The sequence below is a fragment of the Enhydra lutris genome, unplaced genomic scaffold (genome assembly GCF_002288905.1).
Source record: "Enhydra lutris kenyoni isolate GAN:26980312 unplaced genomic scaffold, ASM228890v2 scaffoldscaffold18, whole genome shotgun sequence".
NCBI classification, from domain to species: domain Eukaryota; kingdom Metazoa; phylum Chordata; class Mammalia; order Carnivora; family Mustelidae; genus Enhydra; species Enhydra lutris.
The window spans coordinates 8,170,978-8,192,934 of NW_019154102.1; the positions used below are offsets into that span (position 1 = coordinate 8,170,978).

Sequence of the window (21,957 nt, forward strand, 5' to 3'; positions counted from 1 at the left end):
ACGAAGGCGGCGGGAGGAGCGCAGCAGGCGGGCCGCGCCGAGCGCTCGGGCAGCGGCGGTGGCGGCGTCGCTCGAGCAATCCCGGAGGCGCCGCGGAGCCCGGCGCGCCCTAGCTCGACTAGGAACGCAGTGAAGCCGGGGCTGCAGCTGGGCGAGGGGGAGGAGAGTGCGCGCGTGTGTGCGAGAGTGTGGGGGGCGACGGTCTCGCATCGGAGCGGAGGAGAGGGCAGGGGAACCGGGGCGCGGCCCCCGTGCGCCCCCGCTGCTCCCCGAGGTTTTCCCGCGGCGGCGCCCGCTCCCCGGCGCCCCTCACCATGGACTCGCGCCGAGTTGGGACGCGCCTCGGCAGCAGCGCGCGGGTAACTGCCGGGCCCTGGGGCTGCGCGGGCGCGCGCGCGGGGATGGCGAGGTAGGATGGCCGCCCAGCGCGACCCCTGCCGCCTCAACCCAGCGGCCGCCGGGCGGTGCAGCTGACTCGCCGGAGCGCATAGGGGTGTGGGTGGAGGCGGCCCCGCCGCGCCCGCGCCTTCGGGAGTCGCTTTGCCTCTTCCACCCACTCGCACCTGCCACCGCGCGGATACCATGTCGAAGGCGGCGGGAGGTCCGGCAGCGGCGGCGGCGGCTGAAAGTTGTCCCTCGGCCTCTGCCGGCCCGTCCGCCGCCGCCGCGGTGGAGGACCTGTCCAAAGTGTCGGACGAGGAGCTGCTGCAGTGGAGCAAGGAGGAGCTGATCCGCAGCCTGCGGCGCGCCGAGGCCGAGAAGGTGAGCGCGATGCTGGACCACAGTAACCTCATCCGCGAGGTGAACCGCCGCCTGCAGCTGCACCTCGGCGAGATCCGCGGGCTCAAGGTGAGCGCGGGGCCGGGCGGGGAGCAGGGCGCCCCAGGGAGGTGGGGCCAGGCAAACTTTCCCACCCTCCGTCAACAGGTGATCCTCCCCACTCTCCCGGTCACCACCCCCTGCTACCCTTCCCCATCCCTTTGGAAACTTTTTTTCGAACTTTGGAAGCGTTTGGTCTCCTCTTCCCTGTTTGGGGCGAGCCAGTGTGGACTTCTCATTCGGGGTCTTCTGTGGCCGGAGGAGCGGGCGCCGAGGATGCTGGAAAGTAGGGAGGGGAGTGATGGGCATGCAGAACCTTTATTTTCCTGGAAAACCAGTGGTTTGGGGAGCCGGGACACAGGCAGGGGAAGGGGTGAGCGAGAGAGTGAGTCCAGGGCATCTTTGTCCTTGGGGGTTAGGGTTATAGGTGCTCTGGAGCCGTGACTGCTCCGGCGGATGAGGAAAGGGCGCCAATGCTGGGGAGAAGGGCTGGCGGGGTGCCCAGGGAGAAGTCGCTGGCGCCACCTTCGGAGCTGACGTATGTCACCCAGTGCAGAGGACCTAAAGCTCTGCCTTCACATTTTCTACCTGCTTTTGTGCTTTCCTTCGCTCCTATTCAGATGGCGTCATCTGGGGCTTCTTGGCCCCCTTGCCCCCCTTCACACCCGGTTTGATTATAATTTCATCTAGTATTGAGGGGGGTGAAGGGATTTGAAAAGTACCACCCCGGCTGTCAGCTTTGACGCTTTGGTTTTGGAACCAGCCTTCCCTCTTTGCTATTAGAAAAAAAAAAAAAAAAAAAAAAAGAAGACCAAAACCCTACCAACTTCTCTTCTCCTTGGAGAGCTTTGAGTGTGGCAGCAGTGTGCCCGCCCGCGGGGCTGCAGGAGACGGGGTCTGGGATCCGCCCTGCCAGCGCACCGCCGCAAACTTCCTCTCCTCACTGCTTGCGCGGGTGCCTGCTGGTATTCCTTCCTCTCATTGTTCTGCTTTTGTTTATAGGAAGCCAGACACAAACGAAAACACTGCAGGGACATCAGGGAGCAAATTTCTGCAGGCACGGGCTGTTCTTGTCCCCTTCCACTCCCACCCCACTAGGGCTGTAGACACTTTCTTAATTGCTTCAGTGCTCCTGCTCTGGGATTCTGGGGCAGAGAGGTGTGGAGGGACAGAAGGCCAGAGGCTCGCCTGGGTGCTGGGTCCAGTGCAGGTGGAGATGGCCTTCTCCAGGGCTCCAACTCACTGTCCTCTAGTTCCTAGAGTGGGTGCAGTTAGAAAGATCCCACAGTCAGAAAAATCCCAAGGCTTCCACTCTCCTTTGGTTTAATTCATTACTCGAGTATTACTTATTAAGTACCATACTCTTGGGGAATTACAGACAGGCTAGTATAGTGAGAAGATCATCTCAGAGGTGGGTTTGCATCTAGAATCCTCATTTGCCATGAGGGTGAGCTTGGGTAATTAATTTATCAGAACCTCATTTTACTCATCAATAAAATGCAAATGATAAAAATCATCTCCTGGGGGTTTGCAACAAGACATTAGGATAACGTAGGAGAAGCTTTAATTCTGGACTTGACTACAAGACAGTGGTAGATACTGTCATCAGGAGCGGGCTTGTAAATGTATAGGTGTGCGCCTCCATGATGGTTTTTTGTTTGTTTGTTTTTGTTTTTGTTTTAAAGATTTTATTTATTTATTTGACAGAGATCACAAGTAGGCAGAGAGGCAGGCAGAGAGAGAGGAGGAAGCAGACTCCTTGCTGAGCAGAGAGCCCGATGTGGGACTCGATCCCAGGGTCCTGGGATCATGACCTGAGCCGAAGGCAGAGGCTTTAACCCACTGAGTCACCCAGGCACCCCCATGATGGGGTTTTTTAGGCAAAGCTGGACAAAGGTATAGTTCATAACCCTCCAGTTTAATCTTCTTCCATGGTTTGAACTATAATGTAGCTTGGAAGAGTTTTTAATTAAGTAATTAACTTCCTAAGGATTTTAATAGTATGGAGCATCAACATAATAGTTCAGAAATACTTGAAGGTTCTCTTGGGTTGTGTGGATTGTCTTAGTGTGTGTGTGTGTGTGTGTCTATGTGAGTGGTGGGGGAGGCTGGTCTTCTTTCTGGTAGCTTCATTTAGAGAAATACCTATTAGGCCAGCGAAGGGCAGTTTCACCCCAAGTAGGAGAGTCTCCTGGTCTAGATTCATGACCTGGCTTAAAAAGACATTTTTGTCCATCTCGTTATCAAGTTCAGAAAGGTGGGGCTGGATCCTTTTTTATGCAGCCTCTACTCCTTTCCATCATCCGTGGCCAGGTACAACATCATAGCCCCCAAGGCCTCTGGGCCACCCCTGAGGGGCTGTGGTGAAGCCTGGCTGAGGCCAGCCTTCTCCCTTCTATCCATCATCTTAGCTCAGAACATCCCTGGACACTCTCGTGATGCGCTAATGTGGTTGACTGAGTAAATTATATGTGCAGTCAACTTATTTTGACTTACCTAGAAGGAAGGATTTTTTATTTTGTTTTTGGCTCTGATGGTGTGGGACTCCCAATTGAGGGCCTTAAAGTTAGGGTTATGAAGGCCACAACATTTCTCTTTTTTACGTTCCTTTCTGTGATCTGCTTTTGAAATTGTAATGAATATTTTCAAGGCTACTAGGTACTGTGGCCGTAGAGGTGGGGAGATGGGAGCACTAGGTCTTTCCCTTGAGGGATCTGTGACTGGGTCCAAGTCCCGGCTGACTTGTCTGTGTTTAAACATTTCAGAGGTAGAGCAGTGTGGGGCAGCGGAGAGAGAAAGGATTTAGAGTCTGACAATTTGGGCAGCGTCGGCAGGCTGTTAACCTCTCTGAGCTTCTGTGTTCTCATCTGCTAAATGGGGATGCTAATTCTGGAAAAAGTTTGATGAGGATTACATGATACATTTGAAGTTAATAGCTTTCTCAAGGTCACACAGATATACAGTGTTTAAAATAGGCTGACTTTCTTTTTTCAGCTAGTTGACACTCTCTGGTTAGAATGTGTGATCCTGCAAGAGTGGAGAAGGGGATTCTGGTTCTGATCTTACAAGGAGTTGGATTCTGAGAACCATGTCTGTGCCCTGCTGAACCAATGCTCAGGTTGCTCTGACCTGGGGTTTCAGGGGATGGGGGCAGATTTGGGGGAACCGGCTCTGTAGATTGGCTATGCATCATGTTAATATTCCTCTCTGCTCCCCAACACACGGATTCCTGCTCCCTGCAATGAAGAAAAATTACAAACTAGAACAATTCTTTAACCACAGAGAGAGTACTTAGGAGTCTTACGTATGAAATTTTGAGTGGTAGGCCATGAGGTGGGTTGAATCTTTTAAATGTCCACTTTAGACAGATGGATAACATCTGGTAGCCAGTGTCAGTGTTCAGAGGACACTTTGTGTTCTGAAAAAGAAAGCCCAAATCTTAATGTGGCAGATTTGAAGAAGCTGGCTTAGAAGGTGATTATCAAATCTGTTCCTTAGCTTTTCCACAGAAGGCAAAGGAAATAGCTCAGAATTGTATTCCCAAGAATATTATTTGCTCTTGGAAGAAGGCGTGGTGATAAAGAAAGCTAAGTAGGCCGTTACCCCTTTTACCCCAGCCGGAATTCTGGGAAGTATATGCTTCCCTCCATTTGGAAAGCCATTAACTCCACAAAGCACCAGTGTATTTCCCAGTTCTGGAGAAGTCAGGAATAGCTGTGGGATAGTCGAAAGGAAGTATTTTCAGACAGAAGTTCATTGAGATGGAGAAGAATATGACTTGAACTTTCTATGAAATGGCAGGATTAAACTAAATGTTGAATAATTTTTGAAGCTTAGAAAGATTAATTTTTTTTTTTAAGTCTTATTGTCTCACAGTCTCCACAGCTTCTGATTTCCCCGAAAGCATCAATGTCAACAGATCCTTTACTCGCTTATGACATGTACTCCAACCTTGCAGGGGCTTACTGAGACAATAGTAAGAAATCCTTGGTAGCCAGAGCTATATCCTGTTTTGGCCACAGGCCTAGGGCTTTTAAAGCATTGGTCAGTCCATAAACACGTATTATTTACTGTGCACAAGGAGCCATGCCAGGCGCGTCAGCTACACAAAAGATGACTTTAGAATGGAGTCTGCCCCCAGAAGCTAGGGCATCTACATTGGAAAAGGAAAAAAAAAAAGATGTCCAATGAGTCCTCCAGCTATGGTATCTTAGGGGCATTAAGCAATAAATGGGAAAGTTACTTCATTCATTCATTTATGATTGTTGCCACCACGGCAGCCAGAAGCTGTTCCGGGGCTAGGGGAGACTTCTCAGAGGAATTTCTCCTCTTAGGTAAGTTCGTGTAGGGAAGAGGACAGTTTCTTCTAGTTGGGAAGCTGGGATACAAGCAAGCTTCATAATTAGCTGACAAAGAGGGAGCTCAGGAGAAAGCCTTCCTGGCTTGGCCAAAGGGTTTATTCATCTTCCTGGTAAAAGGGAGAGGATGGGATTGATGCAGGAGAGAGAACATTCAGGGAGTGATTTTGAGGCTCAGTCTGGCCACGGAGAACTTGGCTTGGGTGGGCGAGGAAAGATAGAGGAAGCGGCAGACAAAGGCAGGGGAGGCCACGTGGCGGGTGTTTGGAAATGGCCAGGCCTGAAGTCAGAAAGTGATAACGAGAAGAGACGGGCATCAGAAACGAGGAAGCCGATAGTCAGGATGCCAAGAGTTAGAACTGGAGTTAAAACCACACTGCAAAATCCTCTTCTTCATCTGGGTGACTCTCACCTTGGGCCCCAATACCGTCAGGGGGTGCTGGGTGTGGGTGGCAGATGTTTTAGAGTTTATTTTCTCACCAGTGTCAGGCAAAGGGTTGGAATGAACCTGAGTTTACCACGATCAGGTCTCCTCTAAGTGCCTCTAGTTCTGGGTTGGATGACGGAGTCACAAGACCAGAGCTTTTCTGGCTTCAGAAAGCAGGAGAAATCTTAGGTAACAGTCCTGGAACCGCCCCTGATTCATGGCCACCAAACCAAGGTGCTTCAAGAAACGGTCCCTTTACTCGATGTGTGACTGGAGAATAAAGGGGGACCTCACAATGTGTTTTCAAAGTTCCTTGGTTCAGGTATCTACAGTGGGGGTGCTGTGTTCTGGACACACAGGTGGAGAGAATAGATGGGGTTTCCATTCTTGGGACGAGGGTCTGGTGAGTTCTCATATCCACATTCAACCATATGTGATTGAAATGACTGCCACAGAGGGAAAGTCAAAGGGGGTAATGGTAGAAGTGTATAAGACAACTTCTTTAGACAGTAGTAGTCAGGGATGGCTTCTGGGGAAGTGATTTATAAAGTGAGGCCATTAGGTTGTACAGAAGGTTAGGGGAACACATTCCAAGTGAAGGAGGGGAAGGGCTTGTTCCTTGGGCCCTGAAACCAGGCCAGTGTTTGTGGGGCTCAATTGGGGGTCAAGGGATAGGTCCCACCTTCTCCACTGCTGCCATCTGTGTAAGCCACTATCCTCTCCCTCTACCTGGACCAGCCTGGTGGACTCCTAACTGATCTCTCCTGGCTTCCACCTTATCTTGTCTCCCTTTTTTCTCTCCATCGCCCCCTCCTCTGGTCTGTTTTCCACACAGAACGATGGTGATTCTTTATAAAATGAACCTCTTGTGTCACTTCTCTATCCTCAGCTCACCACCAATCCAGAGTCCTTCCCGTGGCTGCCAAGGCTCAGCATTACCCAGCCCCGACACCCAAGCTCCTGGGTCTCCTCCCTCCCACCTCCTCTCCCAGCTCTGCTCTCTGTGCTCACCATGCTTCAAGCACACTGGCCTCACAGCAACGTCAGCCATGTTTGTCTCAGGGCAGCGTCAGCCATGTTTGTCTCAGGGCAAATCCTTCCCCTTCTCTCTGCCTGCAATCCTCTTCCCTCACATGTTGGCTCCTTCATTCCACCCCGTCTTGGCTCACAAGTTTTCCTTCTCAGTGAAGTGCCTTCTCTTAAAAAATAGTATTTTTTAGCCTGCTTCAGTTTTCTTCCCAGCACTTTCACAACATGCCATGTCGGTTTTTCCCGCCAAAATGAAAGCTGTAGGATGTCAAGATGTCTGTGGTGTCCACTGATACATTCCTAGCACCTGGACTGGTACCTGGCACATACTAGCTGCTTACTAAGTCCTTGTGAATGAGTGAGCAGACCACCATTTGTGCAGGAGAAATGGGCCAGGTTAAGAGGACTGGGGTCTTGGGAGACTTGAAGGATTCTGCACTTTATTCTCAGGGCGTGCGGTGGTTTTTAGCATGCTAAGCATGGGGGTGACAAGATGAGTTAAATCTCAGAAGTGTAGGGCTCAGAAGAGCTGTTAGTTCAGGAGTGAAAGGTGAGGGAGAAGCAGCCAGGCACAAGCACAGGCTCTTAGGAAGAGCGGCAGGTTGAGTGGAAGCGGCGTTTGCTGAGAGGGGCAGTTTGAGGAGGGGACTTTGAAAATCCCACAAGAGGGCCACCTGGGTGGCTCATTCGGTTAAGCGGCTGTCTTTGGCTCAGGTCATGATGATTCCAGGGTTCTGGGATTGGGTCCCCCAGGGGGCTCCTTGCTCAGCAGGGAGTCTGCTTCTCCCTCTCCCTCTGCTTGTGCTCTCTCTCAAATACATAAATAAAATATTTTTTTAAAAAGAAAAGAAAATCTCACAAGAGCTTGGTGTTGCTCGTGTTTCATGTGGGATGCCTGGGAGATGAGCAGGGGGTATGCCAGTAGGGCTCAGATGTGTGGGACAGAAATGCCGCTGGAGGCCAGCTGTGCTGGTCCCCTGTGGGAGCCGGGCTGTTGGTCCTGTGTCAGGGGCTGAACACCGGGCAGTGCTGTATTTGTGCTGATGAAAGGCCTGTTGCCTCAGAGCTTTTAAGCATTTCTCAGCTGCTGAGCAGCCATTTTCTTCCAGGAAGAGGGTGGGGCAGGGGAGGGGATCCTTGGTTTTAGGGTTTTCTTGCAAATTACGTGGCTACTCCCTGGATATTGGCCTTGGGCAAGTGAAGCTTTGTGAGGTCCAGTCTCCTCCTATTTTTTTTTAATTTTTATTTTTTTAAAAGATTTTATTTATTTATTTGACAGACAGAGATCACAAGTAGGCAGAGAGGCAGGCAGAGAGAGAGAGAGGGAAGCGGGCTCCCCGCTGAGCAGAGAGCCCAATGCGGGACTCGATCCCAAGACCCTGGGACCACGACTTGAGCAGAAGGCAGAGGCTTTAACCCACTGAGCCACCCAGGCGCCCCCAGTCTCCTCTTCTTTAAAAGAACCATGATAATCATCACTTCCCAAGTGGTTTGTGAAAATCCGATGAGATAATACAAGTAAGCCCTGGGTGGGGAGCATAACCCAGACCCATTATTGTGATTTTTATGACAGTCATCAGCGGCCTCTCAGCTTCTCACCTCTGCCCCTCACATCACAGAGAATTCACCTATTCCTGTCTCCCAGGAGGTCTGGGCCTGAGGCCGCCTCACCTGGGTACCGCCCTTGCATGGCTGTCTCTCTCTTTTCAGGATATCAACCAGAAACTCCAGGAGGACAACCAGGAACTGAGGGACCTCTGCTGTTTCCTGGATGATGACCGGCAGAAAGGCAAGAGGGTGTCCCGGGAGTGGCAGAGACTGGGCCGCTACACGGCTGGGGTGATGCACAAGGAAGTGGCCTTATATCTGCAGAAGCTGAAGGAGCTGGAGGTGAAGCAGGAGGAGGTGGTGAAGGAGAACATGGAGCTCAAGGAGCTCTGCGTGCTGCTCGACGAAGAGAAGGGCGCCGGCTGCGCGGGCAGCCGCTGCTCCATCGACAGCCAGGCCAGCCTGTGCCAGCTCACCGCCTCCACGGCGCCCTACGTGCGGGACGTGGGCGACGGCAGCAGCACCTCCAGCACGGGCAGCACCGACAGCCCGGACCACCACAAGCACCACGCCAGCAGCGGCAGCCCAGAGCACCTGCAGAAGCCCCGGGGCGAGGGCAGCCCGGAGCGCGCCAAGCACCGCAGCACCAGCCCCGAGCATCTGCAGAAACCCCGAGCCGCCGGAACCCCGGATCACCCCAAAGCACTCAAAGGACCCAGCCCCGAGCACCACAAACCCTTGTGCAAGGGCAGCCCTGAGCAGCAAAGGCCCCCGCACCCCGGGAGCAGCCCCGAAACGCTGCCCAAGCACGTGCTGAGCGGGAGCCCGGAACACTTTCAGAAGCACAGGCCCGGGGGCAGCCCGGAGCACTCGAGGCACAGCGGAGGCAGCCCCGAGCATCTGCAGAAACATGCCCTCGGCGGGAGCCTGGAACATCTACCCAGAGCCAGGGGCACCAGCCCTGAGCACCTCAAACAACATTTTGGGGGGAGCCCCGATCACAAACACGTGGGCGGAGGAGGCGGAGGCAGCGGCGGAGGCAGCAGGGAGGGTACTCTCCGAAGACAGGCGCAGGAGGACGTGTCACCCCATCACCGGAGTGTCTACAGTGGCATGAACGGTGGGTCAGTACGTGCTGGGGAACCGCTTTGGCTGGGGCGACTCACTAGAGAGTTATGAGCCATGAAGGGCTTTCCAGAGACGTTAGGAGTGCAGGCGCTGGATGGAGGGGTGGCTGGGGAGGGGAGGTAACAGGCGCTTCCAAGGCTCGAGGCTCCGAGTGTTTCCTCGCCTCGATTTGTTTTGGTTTGTACTGTTCTCAGCCGAGTAAGCCTGGCGAAGACGGGGCGGCGGGGGGGGCGGGGGTGAGGAGTTAGAGGAAGGAGAGGAACGATAATTCCAAGGGACTCTGAGTGGTCAGGTGAGATGTGTAGGGATTGAAGAGAAAAAGAGAACCAAGCTAAGGCTTTCCGGTCTTGAACTTGGGTATTTTCCCAGTGTGTGCCGTTTCCTACAGGGGTTCTCATCCAACGGTTGACCCAGAGGTTTTTGAATCCATTTAACAGCTTAGTGCATAAAGAAATGAATTTTATTATGAAGAACATTGGAAAAAGAAATATGGTATCCCTCAGCAAGCTCGATGCCCCATTGCCTGAATGCCTGTAGCTATGCCTTACCTTACCTCAAGGATTTTATCCGTGTGTTGGGGCACTTCCCTTTGTAGGAGAAACACATCAAATGTTTCCTTCCACACTCTTGCAAAACCCACCACCCTCTCCCAGATTCCCTGAAACATACTTTGAACAGCATGTTTTTACACTGAGAGATAGCCTCCCAAATGTTTAAATGTTCCTCTTGAAAATGTACAGATGTATTTGGACGCTCCTTTGGTTTCCAAAGTGTAATCTCCACTGCATTTGATGACACGGCCCTAAACCAGACCCTAAACCTTTCAGAAGGGGTTTACTTTCCTGTATCTTGGTTCTAAAATCACTCTGAACTCCAGAGAGGGGGAAAAGAAATCATTTCTTAAGACCAACAAACAAAACCCCCTCCCAAGCCTTTCATGTTACTTATGGTTGAGTTAGAACTAAAAGGTTTGTTTTTATAAACTGTGGCGTTTTTTCATCCAAGATACCTGAGGTTTTCTGCTTTATTTGAAAGCTGCTACATAGTCCATGCACAGTCAGCTCTGAACAGTGGTGGGGGGTGGCCAATGTGAGCAGTGAGTGACGGGAAGGGGTACATTTTCAATACTGTACCTGGGGATTTACCTGTTGGAGCCCCTTTCATCCTAATCCTTTTCTCCTAGTGCTGAAAACTGACTCCTCAAGCTTGGCTTCTAATTCAGCCAATGCTCTTTTTTATGTGCAATGGAATTGGAAAGATGGGGAAGACGGGATGCTGCTGCTTTCAGGGTTGGGCTGGAAAGCAGAAGGTGGGAGAAGCCAAGTGACCTGGGTGCAGAGGCCTCCTGGCTGGCTGGTTGGGGCTTTTGCTACGTTAACTACACCCTCCCTCCCTCCTTCAAGGACTGGCCCAGAAGCTGCCCTGATTGCTGTGGGCAGCGGCGGCTGTGCACTTCTCACAGGAGGTGAAAGTCATTTAAAAAGATATTTTAGTCGCATTGCCATGGATGAGGTGAGCCACTAGCCATGAAGGGTGTTTTTCAGGGAGCAATGGGTTAACGGCAAAGTTCAAGTTAATGACTTTTCCATTTCTCCATTACTTTTTAATGAGCATGAGAAATAAATGCGTACACTGTTTAAGGGAAACATTGTATCTGGAACCCCAAAAAAAAAAAAAAAATTACCTAGGGGCCAGGTAGTTTACTTACAATTTTTTTCTTTCCCAAAGTGCTCTTTTAAGTAAAGAACTCCTCTAGTTTAATCAAGACATGCTTTAAAGGACATGAAAAGATTTCAAATGCAATTTTTAAGAAACACCTTGCATGAAGTCAGGTATATTTCTAGATGAGGATGACATTACATCATGGCTTATTGTTGTCTGATTGCAGATAGACTTTGTGATCTGACAAATGATTTTTAAAATGTAACCATTTTATTTAGTTAAAAGTGTGGTATAGCAGAAGTGCATTCTTTAGAATGACACTGATTTTGTTGCTTTTTTTTTTACACTGTATTTAAGTCTTACGTTTACGGCAGGTTTTCTGATAAGTGACAAAAATCTTCTGGCAGTTGCTATCCTCACCAAAGTATATTTCTAGTGCATTGGCATTGCATTTTTATTTCAATAATTAATTAGAAAGTGAAGTGGCACAATGAGGTGTTTATGGACCATCAGCCTATAAATTTGGGCCTGCATGTATCCCACCATTACAGATTAATTTTTGATATGGATGGTAAGACATGACTTCTCATATTTTTAATCCCCCCACACTCTGGTTGAATCACTGGCCTAGAAACAAGTAGGAACCGATATCAAGATAAATCCCAAATTGTAGATCTGCTGAGTCATGTACAGTCATAATCTGTAGTTTGTGTAAGATAATGAGTGTTTTTGGATGAACACTTGGAGGTTTTTGAGTGAAGGGAAAAAATAGGGGAAGCTGGTGGAAGTGTGTCTGCATTGTGGCAGAATGAAACTGAAAAGAAACACATATTGGCCGAATACGGTCTTGTAACGTTCCCTCCCAAAAGACACGCATACACACAGCAAGGGAACATTAGTGAAAACAATTTTTGCTTTAGTTGACTGTGCCTTGGACATCTTTAAATCTTGTTACAAACTCCGTGGAGGAGGCAGTTGAACTGGGTATCCAAGAGTTTCCTTTGGTTAAAACAGCTTAATTTCCAACTGGATACAAGGGTGAATTTGGGGATATTTTTCCTTTCTTAAAAAAAGCTAAGACTGTATAGCTATGTTTAAATTAGCAGCTGACTGAAAAACAACAAAATCCAAGGCAAAACAGAAAAAAACCCTCCAAGCTGAATAACATGCTCATGAGTGCATTCGCTTTTTTAGAAGTTATGTCAGCTGTTTTTCAGTTTGCAGAGAATTCCATGTGCGAAGAGGAGGTAGATTCAACACTTTCATCTAGGCATTAAGGCATTTGTCTGTTCATTCAAGTCACTTGCTGTGCACCAGATTTGTAAATGAAATAGTTGAATAGCCACTTTTATCCAGACATGTACCCAAATAGAGAGTCTCCTGGAGAATGGGGGATTCGCTTACCTGATCCCATTGAATTCCAAGGTTGGCTCAAACTTTCTTAGTTGAAAGTGTTCCCTCCCACAGAGAAACCAAGGCATTTTGCTTCCAGATATCAGCTGGCAGATCCGCCCTAACAGGGAGCTCCTTAGCCCACATCATGTTTGATGCCGAGAACTCAGGTCCTTCCAGCAACAGCTGTTTGTTGTTGACCTTCCAGGCAAACATGATTCTGGTGATCAGAAGCCCATACAAGTAGTTCACCCATTGGACATTATGAATCCAGTTGAAAAGGTCATAAAAGTAGCTTTATTTTTTTTTAAAGTATTTTTTTTAAGACTTTATTTATTTATTTGACAGAGAGAAATCGGAAGTAGGCAGAGAGGCAGGCGGAGAGAAAGGAGGAAGCAGGCTTCCGTTGAGCAGAGAGCCCAATGCAGGGCTCGATCCCAAGACCCTGAGATCATGACCAGAGCCAAAGACAGAGGCTTAAACCACTGAGCCACCCAGGCGCCTCAAAAGTAGTTTTATTTTAATTCTAGGGGCACATATTGCTGATTATCAGCAACTGAGAAGGGATGACGAGAAGAAACATTACTCTCTTTTTTATCATCCATCTAAAAAAATTGCTTAGCTATCTTGGTGGGTGTCATTTACTTTGTAGACCTAGAGCATGTTCTAGTGACCAGTAGCTTCACACTCTCCTTCGTCATCACCCTAGCCAGTGAGAGCCCCCATGAGGAAACAGACAGGGTCCATGAGTGTTCAGCTTCCTCCTGAAAGCTTCCTTCCTTCCTTTTGTGAGGGTAACTCTAGAGACAGAGCAAGCTGTTTATCCCCCCAGTTCTTTCTCTAGAGCAGTGTTTCTCAACAGTGGCATCACTCACATTGGGACCAGATAATTCTTTGTTGTAATAGGTTGCCCTCTGCATTTGAAGAGGTTTGGCAGCACACGGGGCTCTCCCCACGAGCAAGCCCCAGTTATGGCAAATAAAGCTGTCTCCAGACATGGTCCCATGGGTTAGGGAATGGGTAGGATTGCTCCTGATTCAAAACCACTGCTTCAGAGAGAGCAATGTTTTTCAACCTGACTGCAGATTAAAATCACTGTGGGGCTTTGAATAATCATCAGCGCTTGGGCCCCACAGGCAGATGCGTATTAGATTGGTCTGGCCCTGGCTGTGTTGCAGAAGAGCTCCTCAGATGATTCTAATGACCAGACCAGGTGAAAGCCATTGCCTTACATGAGTGCGTGTTGTATAAGATGGGTTGACATTCCTTACGCGGTGAGGAATCCAAGTTTCTTGGGAAGAAGAGAGGTAGCGTCTTTCCTTTTCTTGTCGAATTCCGAGACTGAGAGGGACTGAGCCCAGCCGGTACTGTGAAACTTCATTCCTTATCTCCAGCCCGAGGTTCTCAGATAACACCTTTGGGGTATGGGTTGAAAATTTGAGTTTTGGGTGGATGGGATTTTTAGGTTAACTTGGGGAAACACTGGCATATGTGTAGTTCAGAACTACTTTTTAAAGCCTTCCCATCCAAACCAAAGGGGAAGCACATGAATTTCCAACCCATTTCTAGTGAGTGCCGATGGTGCGTGTAGATTGCGTGACGCCTGCAATGCTGATGAGTACTTCCTATCCTTGGTGGGAATAGGATACATGTCATATCGCCTAGTTCATAAGTTTTACTCTGAGTTTTCAGATTTCTTATTCTCTGTTGAGGTTATTAATGAGTGAACAAAAACCGCTGATAACACAAAATGACCTTGTTGACGAGGGGGAGGATAACCCGTTTGTGAAAGAGCCCAGCAGGAATTCTCTGAAGCAAAGTTGTCAGTAAATTAAGTAGTGGGGCACTATAGCATGAGTAATTGCTCTCATAAATCTTTTATTTTGCTTAGAAAAAGTCAGAACATCATTTATGAATGAATTTGGACAATAGAAATTAAATGTCTCTGGGGAGGAAAATTTCAGCGGTTACAGAATACCAGAACTGATTTAAATTGAGGACCCTAGAGTGTTGGGTTTTCTTGTGTGAACAGACGTGTAAGTGGTTAAAGGAGAAGATGACGTTTTTTGATCTTTAAGCTTCAGTATGGTAATTTGGTAGCCTTATACACACTTCGATGGGACATCAGTTTAAGAAGTTCTGAAAAATAAACTCAATTATCATACTATACCTGTGTGTGCGAAGCATAGTGCATTTTTCATGACAATACGTGTTGGTTTAATGATATAGAAAGCTTAATACTGGACATATAGTTTAAGAAATTGCTAAATATCTAAGAAGTGAGCTACCATCGGAAAACCTAGGTGACTTAGAAAGGTATTTTTCTGGTAGAATTTAAGGTTTTCAACTCCAGTGACAATAATAAAGCTATGAAAATTCTTTAAATCTAGGGGACCATTTTCCTTTTTGCAAAGGAGAACATCTGTATCTATAATCTATATATATGTGTGTGTATATATTTCTGTAAATAAATAAATTTGTACCTGAACAATGGCAAACATTCAGTTTGATTCTGTTTAGTCAAACCAGTGTCAGCTGCATCTGGCCTCCAGCCTCCATCCACTCGAGGAAGCCAGTTGTTGCTATGAAGTCCTGAACCCCTTCTAGCTGATGGCAGTCATGTTCTTTAGACCCCGTTGAAGTCAATTAAATGTTTGTATTTTTGGTTCATTGCCAGAAGATCTAACAGGAAAAAATAATCATTAAATTAATGATGCATTTCCTTTCTTAACGGAAGTAATTTAAAACCAAGCAAGAAAACGTGCAAAGTTACGGTGAGTATTGGCTACCTTTTCAGAAGCATCACAGGAGTACAAACACAGGAGTCTGATAGAGGGCTCTATGCATTCACTCACAGTGATGATAGATTATTCTGGAAGCATCGGCGTAGGGATTTAGTCAGTCAAGCTCCACTGGTCAGAAAAAAGGACGTGAAGATAAACTTTGCCAAAGTTTTAAAAATAATAATAAAGTTTTACTTGTGTAATCCCATTGGCCAATGTTTACTTGATGGAGTAAGTTTTCCAGACAAACTTATGACCTTAGGCTCTCAAACTTCGTGAACTTTAGCCACTTCTGATGCTTACAGGCCTCACAGTTTTATGTTGGAGAGAACCATAAGTCCTTACATCAGATAGCCCCACATGGCTATTCTTTTCTTGCTCAGTGTTTACTTTCAAATAATAGACTTCTGGTCACTTCAAGCACCCGCCTGCCCACGGCAGTATTCCTTGCTGCCCTCAGCAGGCCTGACTTTAACTTTCTTTCTCATTGCTGTTTCTAAATTCTGTTCTTTGTGCTGGCTGGTCATACGTTGGGAAAGTGGATAACCACATTGATTAGAATTGTTTTTTAAATCGGAGTGAAGAACCTTAAATTCTCCTGGCTGTAAAATGCATGAGCTATAGTGCATGGTCTATGGGTCCTGCATCATTAAGTACTTTGGATTTTCAGGGCTCCTCTTGGCTTATTTTCTGGGTCTTGATTATATTTGAGATAACTGCTATTTCTGTAATATAAGAACTCAGAAGTGTTTGCTTTTTGGGTACTTGGGCACAACCGAGTTTCCTTTAATACTATCTTAGTCCATAATGTTTATGGGGAAAACAGTGTTCATTTGAAAAATGATCTTGAATTTGATTCTAGGAAATAGTCTTAATTTCTTATTCAGAATGTAAAATACTATTTCATGTTGTGACAAGAGCAGATTTTCAGGAGTTCTAGGAAATGGGAGATTCAGTAGCAAGAGTAGACCTTGGGACACTTGAGAATACAGGCATGAAATCTCAGCTCTGTTATAAAAGTCTCTAGTCTGCAGAAAAATGAAGTTCTGGTTACTGCTGCCCCTGACATAAACGGCCTCATCTTGAGAGTGCTGTTCATGAGTTTCTGATAGAAAAACTGGCTTCTCTTTCTGAGATAGGGCATCCTTAAGAGGAGAGAGGCAGAGGTGTTAGAGAAAGTGGCAGAGAAATCGCAAGTTACATTATCACTCTTAGGAAGGCAATACTGGTTTGTCAGTCCTTAAGATAAAAGACAGGAACTGGGTTATTCACACATGGCTGGGTGGTCATTTACAGTTCTTGCCTAACAAAGAGGGATAGTATAGAGCTTCTTTACCTGAATCCTAATGGAAAGTGATGGAAGGTCTTGGGATGCGGTCTTGGACATGGATTGGAACTAGGCATTGATTTAATTACCAGGTAAGGGAAAACTTCAGGTTTTTTCCTTCAGATCCTTATGTAGGCCTTTCTGTAAGACAGGATATGTTAGGGAGAAGCGTTGGATCTGGTGATTCTCAAAGACTATTTCAGTTTTTTGTACTTGTGCCCATACCCACACTGTAGTTTGTATTCTAGTATGTGTATTTAATAGAACATTAATTAAATGGATTGACTTTCACTCTTGGATGACTATTTTTATACCCCTTCACTTTAATTTTCAGATACATAAAAGAAAGTGATGAATCTTTACATTCTAAAACCCTGCAGATAGAGGTGCCTGGGTGGCTCAGGAGTTAGGCATCTGCCTTCGGCTCAGGTCATGATCCCAGTGTCTTGGGATGACCCCCATATCGGGCTCCCTGCTTGGCGGGAAGCCTGCTTCTCCCTCTCCCACTCCCCCTGCTTGTGTTCCCTCTCTGTCTCTCTCTCTGTCAAATAAATCTTTTTTTTTTTAAAGATTTTATTTATTTATTATTTATTTATTTGTCAGAGAGAAAGAGTGAGAGAGCACAAGCAGGCAGAGTGGCCACGCGGAGGCAGAGAGAAGCAGGCTCCCTGCTGAGCAAGGAGCCCGATGCAGGACTTGATCCCAGGACTCTGGGATCATGACCTGGGCTGAAGGCGGCAGCTTAACCGACCCAGCCACCTGGTGTCCCAAATAAATAAAATCTTTAAAAAATCTTGCAAACAAGATATTTATAGCACTAGTTTTGCCAGCTAATACAGTTGAGGGATAGAACGTTTTGGTTAACTTGTGGCCACAAATCAAAGTCTCTGATGCTTCCTCAGTGAGATGACTTTTTCTAGTCCGGTGTGCTCATTATTGCATTAAATTTTTTTTTTTTATTTTTTTTTGAGAGAGCATGTGAGAGGGTGAGCATGAGCAGCTCGGAGGGGCAGAGGAAGAAGCAGGCTCCCTGCTGAGCAGGGAGCTCAATATGAGGTACCATGTGGGGCTCCCATCCCAGGACCCTGGGATCATGGCCTGATCTGGAAGCAGATGCTTAATCGACTGAGCCACCCAGGCATCTCCTTCCTTCCAATTGTTAGAGGGTCTTTTCGCTTTTAGAAGAAATCCCTGATTTGGAATGTGTATGGCTACAGCTCCCTGAATGCCCATAATTGCTAGTTGGTTCATAAATGATGAGAAGCATGAATTGTATGTGGGGGTGGGGTGTGTGCTGCCAGTAAAACAAAACAAAACAAAACAAAAACAAAACAAAAAACTAGGAGATGAATTTGCATGTAAATGAATATTTACATGCAAATGTACACATACATATACATACATGTGTATGTTTTTGATTGAGAATGGATATCTTCATGCTGACAAATAGAAAGAAATTGGGACAGAATTAGTTCAGGAAGTCAGAATCCTAGAATTTAAATCTATAAAGTACTCTATATTTTATCCAGTTCAACTTTCCCATTTTTGAAGGAGAAAATTGACTTCCAAGAGAAGTTCAATGAATTCTCCAAAGCCAGTTGCCAGTTAGCAGAAGACTAAAATCAAGCTGACTCACAGGGCACAGAATTCATTTTATAAGGAAGACCTTTAATCTTATAGACTTGAAGTAGGGGTAGTGTTAATAGTAAAGATCCTAAAGGCACTAGAGAACCATTCTTCCTCCAGTGCTGTTGGAAATTCCTGAAAACCAGAGCCCTGCAATGATAAGAATGAGACAAGGTGAACATCCACAGCCTCGGGCTTAGCAGACTTGGTGGTGTAGCAGGTGACTCGTACCTATTGCTTGGGAACCTCTGATTAGGCCAGATGGGGTACAGGGTTCACAGCTCCATGGACGGCTCCTGAAAGGTGGTCTTAGTAGGAGTAGCCTGGTCCTAGCCTCAGGCTAGCCCCTTACTGCCCTTTTTCCTCCCACATGGACTCTTCCTCACTTTAAGGCCATATTCCTTCCTGATAAATATTCTTGGGACGATGGACTGACCTTATTCCTGTCCTCACACATCCACTTGCATTCACAGCCAAGACGCTGTGTGTCTGGAGAAGTGTCAGCTTCTGGACTGCAAGGAGCAGAAGGGAGAGAGACCAGGAGCAAGGGGGTGGGCCAGATGGCAACACCAACTGCTCTCAAGGAGTTGTGTTTTTTAATAATTCAGCTTGCTGCAAACAAAACTAATTAAGCCAGTTACTCTGATTTATGCTACTATAGGCAGAAGTAGAGTACACTTACGTTACACTTTTGATAGCATTTAAAAGGTCAGAACATCTTGTGTTGCAGATTCCTGTTCGAAGGAGCCTGGTCTGTTGAACCACTCTTGAGAATTCAAATGAACCATGCTCATTAATTCAGCATCTCTTCTCTTTCCCTAGACAGCAAGTGCCAGTTCACCCAAACAGAGTAAGAAGACCTTGCAAGGCAAGTTAATAGTCTTATCTGCAGATGATGGATGAAATGCTGCTCCCAGGAAAGTGAGCTAAGGGTCAGTTTCAGTCAGGGTAAGAAAGAGCAGGAACTAGCAGACAAAGGCGGTGTGAGGGTCAAGGCCATGAAGATTCAAAGGGTCTGTTTGGTAGCACATGTCCTTAACAGGCCCCTGTCTTAAACGTTGCCGGACAGGGCTTATTCTGGGGACCAGCCAAAATTGTCCTGGTCATGGAGCCATGGGGGGACTGGCTGAATTTATCTGCATGTTTGACATGTGAGGCTACTTTGGAAGAGAGCACATTTAGCATTAGGATCAGTTAGGGGTCTAGAAATCAACATTATCCAGGTGGTTTGCCATGAACAGCTCCCGCAGCATCATGATGTCCACAAGAAACCGTTTAGCACCATCAAGCTTTTCAAAATCTGCTGAAGAGAAGGCTTGAAAATTGTTTATTTCTATAGTGTCCCTTGAACACTTAAACTGAAGACCGGTACTTTAGTCCTTCTTGCCATACCACTCTGTGCCACGAGGTTATCACCTTTAATCTCTTTGGCTTGACCTGGCGCATTCTCAAAATGGCCCACTTTGGGGTTGGTTGGTCTAGTACATAAATCTGTCTTTGATTAAAACCTCTTTCTTGGGGCACCTGGGTGGCTCAGTGGGTTAAAGCCTCTGCCTTTGGCTCAGGTCATGATCCCAGGGTCCTGGGATCGAGCTCTGCATCAGACTCTCTGCTCAGCGGGGAGACTGCTTCCTCCTCTCTCTCTGCCTGCCTCTCTGCCTACTTCTGATTTCTGTCAAATAAATAAATAAATAAATCTAAAAACAAACAAACAAAAAAACCTTTTTCTCACCAGAGTCTATAGCTGCTTATACAAGAGGCATTCATTTTAAAAAGAGAGCTAAGCTGTACTATCATACCTATTCACAAAGCTAATTTGGTTATTTTTCTATTTGTAGGTATCTATTGGATTTCATCCATATATTAAAGTAATACGTAGGTGACCATCCTTAAATTGGCAAATGTTGATCTTTAAATTGGTGTATGGCATAAAAGCTTTACAGCAGTGAAAGGACTTATAAACCTTCTTTAGCCAAATTCTATTTTAAGTGTGAGTAGAAATGATAGGTCTTCTAAAATGTGTCTACAAACCCTTAAAAATAAAATCTCTCATGGAGTTAGAGTGCAATGCGCTAACCTTAAAAGGCATCAAGACACCTGAAAGAATGCTCAGCCTCACTGATCAGGCAACTGAGAATCAAAACCACAGTGAGATGTCCCCTCACACCTGTCAGAATGGCTAGTATCAAAACGACAAGAACTAGCAAGTGTTGGTATGGATGTGGGAGGAAAGCACCCTCGTGCACTCTTGGTGGGGATGTAAATTGGTGCCGCCGCTGGAAAACGTATGGAAATGAAGTCAGACAGACAAATAGATATTTCATATGTGGAATCTGAAACAAAACAAATGAATTTACAAAAACCAGAATTATAGATAGAATAAACTGGTGGTTGCCAGAGGGAAGGGGGGATGAGAGGATGGGCCAAATGGATGAAGAGAGGGGTGAGGGATAGAGGCTTCCAGTTATGGAATGAGTAAGTCCTGGGAACAAAAAGTACAGCGGAGGGAGTATAGTCAGTGGGGTTGGAATAGTGTTGCTCTACAGTGACAGCCGCGCTCTGGGGGAGCAGAGCATGATGTATGGAGAAGTTGAATTGCTATGCTGTACCCCTGAAACTAATGTTAACACCGTGTGTCAACTATCCTCAAAAGAATTAAAAAAAAAAAAAAAAATGGGAAGAGAGTCAGTTACATAAGTACACCCATAGAGAAAATGACCTCAAAGTTGTTCACATGGAGTTCCCTGGATTGTTGAAGTCCCCACAAATTCAGTATAAATTAAAAATTAAATAAAGGCATCAATTGCCTAGCTGCTGATTCGGATATATAGAATTGACTTTGCTACTTTTTTGCTATGTGACCTTTAGTCCACCACCAACTTCTGTGGGCAAAATAATTTCTCCCTCAAGTGAGGGGCTCCCGATAGAGAACTTGTAAGTCCATAGTCCCAGAATTTAAATTTTCCAGATACATAATAGACCTAAAAATAAACTGGGAATTGCCAACTTTTTACTTTTTTAAGGAGGGGTTTCTAAAGTAAAAATCCTCATCTAACACCATCATCGCCTAGAAGATCATTTGGACATTTAAAGCAGGAGAAAAATTTATTTACTAAAGGTCAGTCTTTCTCCCAAAGGAAACAGCTGGCAATGTTGTATTGCTGCATCTAGCCCAGAGTTCAGATTTAACAGTGCAACCCCAGGTACATTTCCAGTATCCAGTACATTTAGGGACTTTATTTTTATCCCTGCTATTGCAGGAAATCCGGTTTCACCCAGATTATGTAGATAAACAGAATTCTCAGAGTTAATGGAGTTTCACTGAGGCACGGTCTGTGTGACCCAGTGGAAGCCAGGAATCACAATCCAGGTATTACTACCGTATTCTTGACTCCTTTCTCCCCAGGACAGGAAGAAAGAGGATCCATCAGCCTGCGGGGCTGGTCAGCTTAGATTGGGGGTTCCCTTCTCTGTCTGCTACCCCACCCGTCTTTCTCCAGTGGTTGTGCTGCTGGGGCTGGGCTCCTAACCAAGAGCAGTGAGGATGGTATCCAAGAGGGCATCTTTGCTCAAGAGGAAACTTTTCTGTGCATGGCGCAGCATGAAGACCATTGAGCTAATGTGCTCTCAGCACCGTTCATTGCGCCTTGTAGGGCCCTTGTCAGAGTTGCAGAAGTTCTCCTAGCAATATCAGAGCAGACCCGTCCCCTTTGAAGTGGCCACACTGAGGAGTCTGAACAACTTGTTGGTGAACAAGGAGCTAAAGAGGCTATCTTTAGGAGGTGACTTGGGCTTTGTACAGTTCTAAAGTCCCCTGATCTCTGGTTTCTCCTGCTAAGGAGGGTCTCCAGGGGGGAA

The 21,957-nt window shown here is 46.7% G+C and overlaps 1 protein-coding gene across 5 annotated transcripts in view; it reads left to right on the plus strand.

Moving 5' to 3' along the window:
• The first annotated feature begins 582 nt into the window (after positions 1–582).
• LOC111148151 (coiled-coil domain containing 85A) overlaps positions 583–21,957 on the plus strand; it is a 201,755-nt gene continuing 180,380 nt past the window's right edge. For all 5 annotated transcript variants that reach the window (XM_022504589.1, XM_022504590.1, XM_022504591.1 and 2 more), the window contains exons 1-2: positions 583–849; positions 8,344–9,301. In XM_022504589.1, the coding sequence (XP_022360297.1) occupies positions 583–849; positions 8,344–9,301 (1,225 nt within the window). The remainder of the gene's footprint in view (positions 850–8,343; positions 9,302–21,957) is intronic.